This window comes from Notothenia rossii (genome assembly GCF_949606895.1).
Source record: "Notothenia rossii genome assembly, chromosome: 7".
In the NCBI taxonomy this organism is placed as follows: domain Eukaryota; kingdom Metazoa; phylum Chordata; class Actinopteri; order Perciformes; family Nototheniidae; genus Notothenia; species Notothenia rossii.
The window spans coordinates 1,005,785-1,020,981 of record NC_136905.1 but is presented as its reverse complement, the minus strand read 5'-3'; the positions used below and the strand labels follow the sequence as shown (position 1 = coordinate 1,020,981).

The 15,197-nt window shown below is 40.8% G+C and overlaps 1 protein-coding gene across 1 annotated transcript; it reads left to right on the top strand.

Annotated features, from left to right (window-relative positions):
* Positions 1–7,274: 7,274 nt before the first annotated feature.
* Positions 7,275–14,211, top strand: LOC307013333 (uncharacterized protein). Its single transcript, XM_079640695.1, has 2 exons — positions 7,275–7,768; positions 11,587–14,211. Exons 1-2 carry the CDS (start codon positions 7,576–7,578, stop codon positions 12,762–12,764), a joined length of 1,371 nt encoding a protein of 456 aa, XP_079496821.1. The 5' UTR covers positions 7,275–7,575; the 3' UTR covers positions 12,765–14,211.
* Positions 14,212–15,197: the final 986 nt, after the last annotated feature.

Here is a 15,197-nt window from a genome sequence, read left to right as displayed (position 1 = left end):
CCATCCCCATACACCAGAGATAGCCTGAAGGCCTTTCAAGAGCATAGCTAGGTACCACGCAATCTGAAGAACGTTAGCGCTTAGCTAACGTTAGCTAACATAATGCTAAGATCATCGTGTGTTTGGTGACGTGACACAGCTATCTGCTTAATTGTAACATTAGCTGTGGCAACTGAAGATTAGTGTTTTGGATTGTCAGCGTTTTCCTGTCAAATGGAGATAAAAAATTAGCTAGCTAGCACTAGCAGCTACATAATTTGAGGTGAAATGTAGCTAGTGCTAATTTATAGGAGACTGCACAATCTGAGGGTAGATGTTGGCTGCCAGTGGTCTCTTCTAATTAAAGACAGCCATTTATCCCGCCGATCTACCTCTTTTAGGATTGAATAAAGTCTTATATCTGTGTTACTTTGGCGACTGTTGTTTCAGCCAACAGCTTAAAAATAGCAAGGGCATTTTGACCTTGTGCGACGCACAGCCAGATTCGGGCATAGCGACGCTACGTGGAATCCACGAATTTGGATACATTATGAAAACGGGTACTTTTATTTTGAAGGCAGGATGCGGTAGGAAGTAAAAGACGTATATGACGGTAAAAGTTTAAAAGTACTTCTTCCTCACGAAAGGCAACGTGCTGTTGTTTACCAAGGACCTGGTTGAAAAGGGCACAAGGTTTGTCTGTGTTTAGGTCTAATTTGTGTGCAACATTGAGTCACGTCATAACGCCTTTTCTTCACACTTTGTATTGACACAGCCATGGATAAAGCTACAGCTAGGCCCTGTGTAATTGACTATTTGACTATTTGGGGGCTAAAATGAAAAAATCTAATAATGCAGATTATGAAGGTGACAACTTTACACTTTTGAATAGGTTATGGTCATTGTTCCCCTTTTATAGCCTATAATTCAATCACTTTTGTTGTTCTTCCCTTAGACATCAATAATGACTGGCCTGACCTGTGGACTGTCAATCAAAAAGAGGATTTTAAATCCAAGAACCCCTGGTTGGGATCCAAAAACAAAAAACTTGGTAAGTTTAGGTATCTTGTTAGTTTAGGTAGCTTCTGAAACAGTGGACACACATTAATATTGTGTGCGTGTGTGTGTGTGTGTCCTTTTATGTATATGGGAAAAATAGACCATGCACACATACAGCTGTGGATACAGTAGTTACATTGTATGTTTATGCTTCACAGGATGTCTGATTGTAGCAGTGTGAACTCCATTGGGATCAACAAGGAGCAAGGTGTATCACTCTCAAGAGAATGGATGAACTTTGAAATTCAAGTGTCTTCTCAGGGAAGTAGAGAAACAAGTCTGTCAGTCTTGAGAAATAAGATCAGGAAACATGCTTTGTCCAAGGCACACTCTCAGGCTGTGAAGGTGGCAGAACAACAAAAAGAATCGGCCATTGAGAATGCAGTGGAGGTTATGACTGAGCCCTACAAGAAGGAAACTGATGCTGTGTTCCGAACAGCCTACCATTTGGCCAAAAAGAACAGACCCTTTTCTGACCATGAGAGCCTCATTGAGCTGCAGGAACTGAATGGTGTTAAGATGGGCTCAATACTTCATTCACGTTACAGTGCAACACAAATCATACAACATGTTGCCAGTGAGATGCAGAGCAAAATTGTGAGTAACATAATAGCATCATCCACGAAGTTAGCTGTCCTTATTGACGAGGCCTCTTCTTTAAGTCACAAACCTGTCATGACAGTTTCTGTAAAAGCGTCAATTGAAGGAGCAAGCCCTGAGTTCATATTCCTTGATCTAGTTGAATTAGACAATCAGAGAGCAGATGGCATAGAACAGGCTTTACTCACCTGTTTAATGAAGGCTGGCTTTACAGAAGAGTGGCTTCTTGAAAACTGGGTAACATTTGTGTCTGATGGAGCCAGTGTCATGCTAGGAAAGAAGTCAGGAGTAGCAACCAGGTTGACCTCGAGATTCCCAAGGCTCTTTGTGTTGCACTGTATGAACCATAGGCTGGAACTAGCTGTGTCAAATGCTGTTGATGAGGTGACGGGTGTCAACCACTTTAAAATATTTATGCAGAAGCTATATTCACTTTATAGTATGTCGAACAAAAATGAGCGTGAACTCAAAGATGCAGCAGCTGAAGTAGGCTCACAACTTCTTCGCATTGGCAGACTTTTAGATGTACGCTGGGTAGACAGTAGCTTTCGTACTGTTCGTGCTTTGTGGACATCCCTGGGAGGTCTTGTGCAGCACTTTAAGAATGCGTCTTCCGATGAGATGAGGTCCACCAAAGAGAAACAAATGTACAGAGGTTTATTATACCGTCTTCAAAGTCCTGAATTTATCTGTGACCTTGGGCTCATGTATGACACTCTCCATGAACTAAGTGTCCTGTCACTGGAGCTTCAAGCTCATTCTATAACTCTCCTCAGAGCAGAGCATCTGCTGAAACGCTCAATCAGAGTGATACAGTCTTTCAAAGAGAGTCCAGGTGAAAAATACTGTGAGGCTTTAGAGGCAAAAGAGGCTGGGGAGTATCGCTCTATAGCTCTAGTAGGAAATGCAAAGCTGAAGTCAATCAATCCAGGCCAGTTCTTACAAAGCCTTGTGAACAATCTTGAGCAACGCTTGTCTTTCGAAGATGCGGTCATCAAGGACTTCAGCATCCTTGATCAGAGTAAATGGCCATCAAACCCCAGCATTCGCCATGGTGAAGACCAGGTTAAGCGACTGTGCAAGCGATTTCACTTGTGCACAGACCAAGCACTGAATGGGATGCGAGACCTACTGGAAGAGCCCAATAGTGAGCCCAAGGACCTAAAACCACTCATGAACTGTATGAAGACATTCCCTGTCAGCACAGCAGAGTGTGAGAGGAACTTTAGCCTTATGAACAATATAAGCTCAGACAAAAGGGCTGTACTACTGATCTCAAACATAGCAAACTTGATGATGATTAATATCAACGGCCCCCCTACTTCTATGTTTGATCCTCAAAAGTATATGAGGACCTGGTTGAAGAGACACCGTGCTGCCACTTCTATGCGTTCAAGGCAATGCGGTGTGAAAACTCCTGCAGAAAGCAAGTCTGTCTGGAAAATACTGTAATATGAGCACTTACTTAGAAACCCAGCACTGGGTTGAGAGAGTCACTTTGGTTTTCATGGATATGTTGTAAAATGTATATATTTTTGTTCATTGTTAACTATATATTGTTGTTTTGTAACATATCGTTTTGAATTTATTGTTGAATTATTTGAATGATGATATTCAATATTTGTGGTGATATTTATTTATATATATATATATATATATATATATATATATATATATATATATATATATATATATATACACTATATTGCCAAAAGTATTGGGTCACCTGCCTTGATGTGCATATGAACTTAAGTGACATCCCATTCTTAATCCATAGGGTTTCATATGACGTCGGTCCACCCTTTGCATCTATAACAGCTTCAACTCTTATGGGAAGGCTTTCCACCAGGTTTAGGAGTGTGTTTATGGAAATATTTGACCATTCTTCCAGAAGCGGCAACTGAAGTTGGATGAAGAGACTGGCTCTCAGGCTGTGCTCCTAATTCATCCCAAGGGTGTTCTATTGGTTTGAGGTCAGGACTCTGTGCAGGCCAGTCAAGTTCATCCACACCAAACTCTGTCATCCATGTCTTTATGGACCTTGCTTTGTGCACTGGTGCACGGTCATGTTGGAACATGAAGGGGCCATTCCCAAACTGTTTTCAAAGTTGGGAGTATGGAATTGTCCAAAATCTCTTGGTTAAATTACCTCACAAATGCGCTTCTGGAAGAATGGTAAAAAATTCCCATAAACACACTCCTAAACCTTGTGGAACGCTCTGCTTATTTATATAACAAATAATTCACTCATGAGAAGGAACGACAGATGTCCCGTAATGTAGTGGAGTAAAAGTAAGATATTTTACTTTGAAATGTAGTGGAGTAAAAGTAAAAAGTCCCCCAAAATGGAAATACTTAAGTAAAGTACAGATACTTCAAAAAAGTACTTAAGTACAGTAACGAATTACATTTACTTCGTTACTGTCCACCACTGTGTGTAAGTAATACTGAGTAACTATACTGTGTTAATATTTTTGGGGTGAACTAAATAGAGTATGTCACTATAAAACAGGGCGATAATCCTTTGCACTATGGGCTGCTTAAAAAAATTTGCAAAACTAAGAGTAAACCCACTTCTCCAGGGACCACTACACCACTGCTTAAAGTCCATGTAATGTCCAAAACAAATGTTATTCTGTGTTAATAAATCGCTTCATCACTTTCCACTGTTTCATTTGACATATCAACATCAATGATTCTTTCCATAAATACCCCCCAAATAACATGAAATGTGTGCCACTTTCCCGTGTTATTCCGCTCCGGTAGCGAAAAGCTTGCCAGCCATTAACCCAGCTGTGTGACGTCACACGTGGCAAACACCAGCCTCGTCTAGATTGTTTGTTTTGTATCCTTCCGCTATTTTCGCTCAACATATGTGTAACCGGACCTCGCTAAACTTTTTTTATCTAACAATTCATGATGGGGAAGCGATGTGTAGTTGTGAGCTGTGAATGTTTCCTGATTGCTATAAACATTGATCATGGGTGCTGGAAGATTGTGCACAAAACTCGGGTCAGAATTAAGTTACTACAGGTGTTATGCCAGCTTGAGCTAAATGTCACCAGAGTACAGTGAACTTGCCTAGTGACTGAAATATATAAAAGTTGAAGTGAAATAAGTAAGGCCAAAAATGAATTACGTCTGAATATCTTTATTATTTTTACCACTTTTAATTATTTGTGGGCTCGCACATATACCAAAATAGACTAATGTACACTGCAATAAAGATAAAATGTTACAAGTGAAAAATTAACAAAAGAACCCTTTTTTATTTATCAAACAGTAAATTAATACAATCTTACAAATTTGCGATTTGGAAAATGTTGTTATATTTACATGTTTCTTTGGAAAAATAATATTGTAAATGATGTACTTTGTAAATTATTTACATCATGCGAAACCATTTTAACCAGTTCAGCTGCATGACTTATGTCAAATTACAGATTTGGCCATTGAAATCCCTGATAGCGGCCTCCCGGTTCAGGGTAAGTCTTCCGTATCTCGGTTACAGCACATGCAGGCAGCGGGACTCTGATTTTTGGGCCGAGTACACCCCAGCACCAATGTACAAACTGTCGATAAGCTGTATATCGATACTTCCTAATGAAAAAAAAGTATACAGATTATAAATATATTTGGAGAAAAATAAAATGTTATGTAGTACTATTATGTAGCTATGGTTACAAATTGGCTTATAACATGATATTTGTATTTTACTTGTACAAAATAAATATGAGGTTATACATGACTGCTTGACAGAATCATAGACCTCTTATATATTTCCTCACATGTGTAGTTGTTTCTTTTCCCAAGCATACATTGAACTTGCATACACAGAACAAATAAAAGCCAAGCTGTTTTTGACTGCTTGAAAGAGTTTAATGGTATCTTTAAAAGTTTACCATATCTGTAGCGACTAAAAGTATTATATGAAAGCAAAGCTGCAATAGGCAGTTGGGTCAATCAATATTTACTTACTGGTGTAGTGGGCCATCAACTGCTCTGTGTTGTTTGTATTGAAGATACGCTATTTTCAGTGTCCAAACACTGAGACAGCCTTCTCTAAAGCCTGGGTGGCTAATAATGCACCTTGGTTTCTCGTCGGTGTCTTCTATCTGGCAGAGTCCTGCACGGGTCTGATTTTCAAGACCCGCTCCCGCCCCGCACGGTCACCCGTGACGTGCAGTACCGAACCCGCCCCGCTACCCGCACATATTGCCAATTAGTTCCGCAACCCGACCCGACCCGCCGGCACATGATCCGCAACCCGACCCGAACCCGCATATATATAAGCAGTGACAACGTGCAATTATTAACACACGCAGTTGCATATTTGGCTCAAAAAGCCTGGGATGTTGATTATTCTCTCCATCTAGGTTGACACCAAAAGCCTCCCAGACGTTGGATTTCGCTCTTGAGGAAGAGTTATTGAAAATGCTGTATTCTCCGCTAGAGAGCTTCACCTCAGCCATTCAGAATGTGGTGCGCTCAGCAGCAGATAGATGCACTGCAGAGGTTATGATTATGCTCGGTACCGCGGAGGAGAGGTCTGAGGATTTAAACATTAAACTAAATTATTATTGTTTAAATATATTTATTATGCAACACCCGCAACCGGACCCGCATCATCTTTGTTTTACCCAGAAGCGAACCCGGAAAAAAGCGTTTGAAAAAATACCACCCGCAAATCACCTTTTTTGCGGGTCACCCGTCGGGTACCCGCGGATACCCGACCCGATGCAGGACACTGCTATCTGGTCAGTAGGTTGCAACTTGTCTATTTGTTCCATCACCTGCCAGATCTCTGCAGCATACACATTCATCTGCAGTGGGCATGCTTTCACAGCATTGACATGTACACCTGAATATTGTACATAACATTAAAAAACAAAACAATATCTGCCGGACGTGTGAGGAACAGATGACAAATTAAGATCGACATTTAGTGCAGGTCAAATTAAATAAAACAGAATTTACCATTCAGTATTGCCGACTCGAGTCTCGCCGGCTGCGGAATCCGCTTCTCTTTCACAAGTTTCTGCCTCGTTGTTCGATTGCTGGGCAGGAGGCTCGTACTTATAAGGCAAGATGCCTTGAAGTGAAAGGCTAGCTGGTTCACTCTCTACTTCTGTAACTGAATCCAGATAACCCACCGAATCTGAGCTTGAATGATCGCTGTCGCTGTCGCTGTCTGAAGTTATCGCGTTGCTTGCCATTTGGACTGATTTGATCAAATGGCAATGTTTGCCACGTGTGACGTCACCACTCGTTCGGGAGTGATCGGGGGCGTACTCGGCAAACTTCGGAACCAACATCGGTTTTTAACGTAGGCCTATATGTCATTTAATTATGACGAAACTTTAAACATTTTAATTTATTTTTATTCTGGTGATATCTAAACTACATGTTAAAAAACACCTGTGTTAGATGCATTACATGGATTAAGTATTTGAATGAAACAGGATTGATTGGAATAATTTAAAACAACGTAAACAACACAATGGTATAATTCCACAAGTGGTGATAGGATGATATGGTGATACACTCTCTTGTACAGTAGGTGGCGGTATGCACCTTAAAGCTGTTTGCAATCCGCCAAAAACCGAGAGAAGAAGAAGAAGAAGAAGAAGAAGAAGAAGAACCTGTATCCACGTGCTGTCTCGTCGCTACGTTTCTCTCTCTCTCTCTCTCTCTCTCTCTGTGTGTTCCTGAGAAAGTGTGTATGAGCTCCAGCACTACTGATCCATCATCTGTGTGTCTGGATAAACCTCTGAATGGACTGTGTGCTCTTTTTTCTGGAGCGTTTACCTCGGACTATAGGAGCTAGCTTAGCATGCTAGCTGGAAACACGTTAGCAACACTAGTCAGATTGAGAGTTTGAAGGAGAGAGAAACGGTGTGTTTAACGGAGTCTGCAGGGAAAGGTGATCTAGGAAACATGAGTAAAGTCCAAATGCTGCTGTCGTTGAAGAAGCAGCGACTCACTGCTGCTAATGAAGAGATATTTGCTCTGTTTGAACAAACAATAGCAGAGCTCGAGGAGGAGCTGTTTCTTTCCAAAGAGGAGAACAAGAGACTCCAGAAGCTACTGGACGCTGTTTTACAGCCTCAGCTTCGGATCCACAGAGCAGGTCTGTTCCCTTTACCCTTAATTAACACTTTACACTCTTCAGTAGCACTTTATTATCACATTAATAACACTTTAGACCCTTTATCAGCACTTGCTGCAGGTAGTACATCCTGAAGTAAAAGTACAAACACCACACTGTGAAAATACTCCATCACAAGTTAAAGTACTGCATTCATATCTTATTTAAGTAAAAGTATGTAAGTATTATTAGACACATGTACTTTATTATAATAATTAAAATGTATTACGGAAGAGCAAACCTACCAAAATATATATATTTATAAAAATACATACTGTGTAGTGATCACTTATTAACACACTGACACATAATTCACACATGGAACTACAGGTTGGGGGTATTGTTTCCGCACGGACATATATGTGGTTACCTATTTATATATTGTGTGCCCTCCTGGTTTCTTTCTCTTGTCTTCTCGGGCTGCGACCCGACATGATGTCCGTTTCTGCTGCTCATTCAAGCCAGCTACATACCATCGATACTCCGACTCCTATCTCCCGCCACTACAACATTGAATAATATGCCATTTAATGTACTGATTTAAATATGACCCATACATGTCATGGGAGTCTGCCTGCAGACTAGGGTTGACAGAATCGATTATTCGACCGAACATAAATAATAATAAAAAAATATATAAATAAAATCGATTTTTAAAAATAATATTCAATTCGATACTCTCAGGACAGTTCCGGTGCAGGCTGCACTCTCAGCACACCTCCACTGTCAGTACAGGAAGTGACGATTCTGACGAACACGTTTTTTTCCCCGCCCACCGAAGGACTCGTTTGATGGAATTTTTCAAATCACAATGGAGACTTATCACGGAGGTGATGAGTCCGTCCACCGTGCACTTTGGGTCGGCCTTGGTCAAGCCCGTTTGACCCCCCAAGCCTGGTTCTCGTAAAAGTTTTTTGCTCAAATGACACCATGGAGGAATGTAACGGGAGTTGACAGGGGACTCTGCCCGCCTCACGAGTGCCTATTTTCGGACACTTTTTTTCACTTTCCCCCCTATTCTCCCCGGTTTTATGAATTTGATTTTTTTGGGCTATTTTCACCCGTTTTTTTGTTGCATTTTTCTCCTCTCGTCTCACTGATCGAATGGCAAACGCGACCCACTGTTGGAGGGCCTCCGCGCCGGCCCGCCCTAGTGCCGGTGCTCTGGCGGTCGGTTCCTCCGAACTGCGGGTTTGACTCTGATGGCCGGGAGGGTGTGCTGCGTCATTAGCATCACTATTAGCTAGCACACTTCAGAATCGTCACTTCCTGTACTGACAGTGGGGGTGTCCTGAGAGTGGAGGTCTGCAGGCAGACCCCTCTCCTACATGTAGGCACTAGTTGGTTAAATGTGACATACATTGATACTTTAGTTTTAATGTGCTTCTTTATTCACCTTTTCTTTTTAAATGTGTAAAAGCAAATCAAAACAAATACTTTGGATAAATTCAAATTGCGGGAGAATAATTCATAAAGAAATCAATTAATAAATATTGGGGATGCTCCGATCGATCGGCCACCGATCGATATATCGGCCGATACTCACTCTCTACCGATCGATCGGGCTCTCTAAAAATGCCGATCGCATGACGTAAAATGATGACGTAAAATACATGACACTTTTCTCTGTGCGCGGCAAAACAAGCTCGCCAAAATGGCTTCACCAGTCTGGCAGTATTTTAAGGTGTCCGAAAAGGACAATAAAATAGCGGTATGCAACGTGTGTGAAGCAGAAGTCCTGCAGCTCCACCCGCTGTGACGGACCGGTGAGCAAAACACACACTCAGAGTTAGACCTAACACACTTAGCTATTTGATCTACCTCTGCAACAAGCTAAACTAGTTATAAATATGTTTATTCTTCACTGTCGGGTCACTCATTACTGGATCAGTGAGCTGCATGAGATACTGACAGGCTGTCAGGAGAGGGAGAGAGAGAGAGAGAGGGAGAGGGAGAGAGAGAGAGCTTCCGCTAATTTATCCTGTGTTATTATCCACAGTTAATGTAAACTTGAATAATGTACTTAATCTGAATGTAATAATTATGTTGGTTGTTGTTTGTGGAAGCTCCAGTGAATGAGCCCCATTAACTGAGTTTTAAACATCACTTTAAATGGAAGATCCCCATAGGCCCCGCCCACTTGATCGGATCGGCGATCTGCCGATTGCTGATTCCGGCGATTGACGATCGGCCCCAAAATTGGCGATCGGAGCATCCCTAATAAATATGTTCAATAATAAATCAAATCTAAATCTAATCTAAAATGTTACTTGATAAAGAATAGGGGAACTGGTACAAAGGTCATTAAGTAATTAAAACATTAATATAAATTAATGTAAAATCTCATCAATCAATTATTGCCAACATGTATTTTTATATATATTTCCACTGTCTAATGTCCAATCCTCTTTCTTGGCCCAAACAATTCTCTTCTTCTTGTTGTTCATCCTCAGTAGTTGATCTTTGCAGCAATTGGACCTTGAAGGCCTGATTCACGCAGTCTCCTCTGAACAGTGGATGTTGAGATTGTCTGCTACTTGAGCTCTGTGATCATTTGTGTGGGCTCTAATCTGAGGTGCTTTAATTTGCGGTTTCTGAGGCTGGTAACTGATGTGTTTATCCTCTGCAGCAGAGGTAACTCTTCCTCTAACTTTCCCGGGGGGGTCCTCATGAGAGTCTCATCATAGCGTTCCATGGTTTTTGCGACTGTACTTGAGGATACATTCAAAGTTCTTGACATTTTCCGGATCGACTGGCCTTCATTTCTTAAAGTGATGATGGACGGTCGCTTCTCTTTACTGAGTTGAGTGGTTCTTGCTATAATATGGATTACAACAGCAGTCATATAGGGCTTTCCACTGTGCACTAACCCTACCTCTGCACAACACAACTGATGGTCTCAAACACATTCAGAAGGCAAGTCATTCCACACATTGACTCTTGACAAGGAAGACCTGTTAATAGAAAACCATTCCAGGTGACGACCTCATGAAGCTGACTGAGAGAAGCCAAGAGTGTGCAAAGCTGTCATCAAGGCAAAAGGGGCTACTTTGTAGAATCTAAAATAAAAATAATATTCTTGATTTTTTTTACACTTTTTTGTTAAATAGATAATTCCATATGTGTTCTTTCATAGTTTTGATGTCTTCAGTGTTAATCTACAAAGTAGAAACAAATTAAAATAAACAAAAAATATTGAATGAGAAGGTGTCCAGACTTTTGACTGGAACTGTATATAAAAAACACACATATGTGAACATTTAGCAGGTTCCCTCATCTATAATCATTTATACAGGTGCAACTTTGAACATGTGCAGAAGTAAAATGCAATATACTAAATAATCAAGAAACAACATAAATTAAACACTGACAGGGAACATTTTACTGCACCATCATTACTGTTACATAGGAAGGTGCCGTCAAATGTTCTGTTAATACTTGCATACTTTTACTTAAATAAGGTTTGAATGCAGGATTTTCATTCTTTACTGTAGGCGTAGTGTATCTGTGAACGATCCCAAATAGGATTCCTTGTTTACATTGCAGCTAGTGCTACGCCAGAAGAAAAAACAACCCTTTTACATTTTTAACTGGAAGTGGAAAGGGGCTGGGCTACATGAGGTGACTTGAGCCAACAAACATATATACACAATAGGTGGGACTAAGAAAGATAATGTGAAAATATAAAAACAAAGGCATTAATTAGGGCTGCAAAATGTCTCCCATTGTAATGGCGATGAGATTTTTAAATGCTAACACTTAACAGTTTGTTCTGACGGTGTGTTTCCTGTTTCCTGCAGACGTCCAGCAGCTGGTGGTGGTTAAAGAAGAGCCTCTCCCTGACCAGCAGGAGTGGAGCACCAGTCTGGACCAGGAGGACCCAGAGCCCCCCCCACACATTAAGCAGGAACAGGAGGGAGAGCAGATTCAGGAGCTGGAGGAGGCTGATATCACCAAGTCCACTTTCACTCCTGACCCTGTGAAGAGTGAAGATGATGAAGAGAAACCTCAGTCCTCTCAGCCTCATCAAAGACAAACTGAACACATGGAAACAGAAGCTGATGGAGATGACTGTCGAGGACCAGAACCAGCCAGGAACTCAGATCCAGAGAGCAGTTTACAACCAAAGACTGAGGATGACACTGGAGACTCTTCTGAACATGACACTGAAGACTCTTCTGAACATGACACTGAAGACAGTGCTGATTGGAAAGAGACCAGAGAACCTGCCTCAGGCTCAAACTCACTGAAAAATAGACATGAATCTGTCAGTGATCCACAACGTAGTGCTGAAAAGAAACCATTCAGCTGCTCAGTCTGTAAGAAAGCTTTTTCACTGAGTGCACATTTAAAGATACACATGAGAATCCACACAGGAGAGAAACCGTTCAGCTGTACAGTCTGTAAGAAAGCTTTTCCACAGAGTGGAAGTTTAAAGACACACATGAGAATCCACACAGGAGAGAAACCATTCACATGTACAGTCTGTAAGAAAACTTTTTCACATAGTGGAAGTTTAAAGACACACATGAGAATCCACACAGGAGAGAAACCATTCACATGTACAGTCTGTAAGAAAGCTTTTTCACAGAAAATAAGTTTAAAGGACCACATGACAATCCACACAGGAGAGATACCACACAGCTGCTCAGTCTGTAAGAAAGTTTTTTCACAGAGTGGATATTTAAAGATACACATGAGAATCCACACAGGAGAGAAACCATACAGCTGCTCAGTCTGTAAGAAAGCTTTTTCACATAGTGGATATTTAAAGATACACATGAGAATCCACACAGGAGAGAAACCATACAGCTGCTCAGTCTGTAAGAAAGCTTTTTCACAGAAAATAAGTCTAAAGGACCACATGATAATCCACACAGGAAAGATACCACACAGCTGCTCAGTCTGTAAGAAAGCTTTTTCACGGAGTGGAAATTTAAAGTCACACATGAGAATCCACACAGGAGAGGAAAAATAGATCTGCAAAGTTTGTGACAAAAGATTTAAATGGCGTAATCGTTTAAAAAGACCAAGTGTGTTGGTAAGGGAATACATTTGACTATTTTGTATCCTAATTAGTGGTGCACGATAATTATCGGCCCGATAATTATCAGTCCGATATTAGGAATTATGACGTCATCCCGATAAACCCGATAAAAGTATTAATAGCCCCGATAATATACAATATATTTTTTGCGTAAAAAAAAATAAAAAAATACTGCGGGGTGGATTGGGATGAGGGGTGCTTGTTTTTCACTCGGCTCCTCCCGTTTTGCCAGTACTGTGGTATTAGTGGTTTAGGAAGAGGGGAGTTTTTCACAAATCCAGCGCTCCCTAACTCATGCCTGGCTGTGACGTAAATGGTGTGCGGCCGTGAAGCCAGGACAGTAAACAAACATGTCGTCAGTAGTATGGGACTATGTCAAAGTTTCAGAGTTAGATAGTTTGCTTGCTATTTGTATTAACAAATGCAATGCAGAAGTTCCACGAGGAGGGAAAAAGGCAACGAGCTATAATACTTCCAACCTGATTAGTCACCTGAAACATCGACATCAAAAAACCAATATCGTGCATCCCTAATCCTAATGTCGTTACATGTAATACTTAACTCCCTAAGCCTGTTTTCACCCACCTGCAACCGATTCACTAATAATCACAAATGTTCATTTCTTCGACCCCTTGACTCGACTGTTTCTTGTTTAATAATCGTTACATCTCCTCAGGACCAAGTTCCTGTGTCCTGCCTTTGACCTGCTGATCACCCACTGCTCATTTAATGTGGACTCACCTTTACAAGGGACCAGCTAGTCTTGGTGTCTTAATGCAAACGTGTTGTAAAGTGATGCTAGACCAACAACGTGCTGTTGGGTTGTGTGCTCTCTGCAGGACGGTGTCTGTACTCAAAGATTGTTTATGAAATGAGAGCTTCACTCTGTGTTTGTTGTCTAAACAACGCCAACAGAGCGATACGTCTTCTTTCCAGCAGATGGCATAAATGTTACATCATGCAGTTCAACTGTCATCCACATATTAGAGATTCAAAACAGCAATGTGTGAGATAAGGCTAGTAATTGACTATTTCAAAAGAATGTGAAGAGGTTACAGTCTTGAGGCCATGTCCAATATGTTTGTATTTTGTTTGATTAAATCTACTGAAATGAGCATTCAATGACTCAATTATTCTGAATTACTGTCATTACATCATGGGTTTGCATTGCAATATTAGAACACATAAAACTTTATTTCTTCCAAGTTGCGGGTGTTCATTGTTTAGAAGTCCGCTGTGTTTCATCCAAGCTTCCACTGCGTGCTCCGATAATGCTGAAAGTATCTGTTGTGTGCTTTACCTGCTCCAGTAACACAAGTGTAATTCACTGGACAGCGACAAGAGATAGTGGATGGATCCAGAGGAGAACCAGAAGATAGTCCGCATAGAGCCTTCAGGTTCTGAAAGTGATCAGGGACAGAGCTAGAAAAAAACTCGGAAAACCTGAATAGAGCTAGAAGATAGCAAAGCCAAGAAAGACCCAGACAGGAAGGAGCCAAAAGAGTTTGTAATTTTTAATATTCAATCTCTTCTCTTAAGATATTAGAACTTCCTATCTCAACATGTATCCTTTTATGCATTAAAAAAACCTTACATTTTTGCTGCCAATTATTGAGACTGTTTCACAGCTTTATCTTAAATATTTAGACTTTTGTCTTCACATATAGATTACATAGGATGAACAGCACGATCCACTCTGCTGGATTCTGCCCAAATCGGCTCCAAATGCATGCAAACATCTCGCTGTATCCATACTCCTGCAGTTGTATTGTTCTGGATTCATAGTGAAGTGTATTAGATGTTCTGCACTCTTATTGTTATGTATTTAATATAAAGTGAAATACCCATAAAGTCAGAAAAGAAAAGAGACTCACTTAAGGAAAAAGGTTCTGAACCAGTGAGAGTTCTTCATTTGCACATAAACATGGTCAAATATTTAAAGTTGTGACCAGATGGTGTCGCCCTAATCCGTGTATCTACGGTCCATTTGTTTTTCTTTATTACACAAGTTAGCGGAAGAGCGTCTGAGAGGCCTTTTTGTTTTTGTTGTTTTACCTTACTAAATGGTCTAATGGTCATGAATGAATTTAGCGATGAATTTAGCGATCACAACGAAAACGGCCAAGACACACATTGAGCCCAGAAAATGAATGTTATTAAGGGATGTAAATATAATAAGCCTGTGTCTAAAATGGACAACATTGTTAGGAGATTTAAACTATACAGCGATTCTGCACTGCGGTCACTCAGCCATCTCTCGAGTTTGTCTTTTCAAATCAGCTGCTCTTCACGTGACGGAGAGCACCAGAACGCGGCTCCCGCACTTCAGATAAGGAGCCGTACACATGCTTCAGTTTGTGCGTG

Bases quoted from the DNA above. Each gene is read 5' to 3' on its own strand.
- LOC307013333 (XM_079640695.1), top strand. From the start codon at position 7,576: ATGAGTAAAGTCCAAATGCTGCTGTCGTTGAAGAAGCAGCGACTCACT. The intron at 7,769-11,586 runs GTCTGTTCCCTT...TGTTTCCTGCAG, and splicing joins GCTTCGGATCCACAGAGCAG to ACGTCCAGCAGCTGGTGGTG.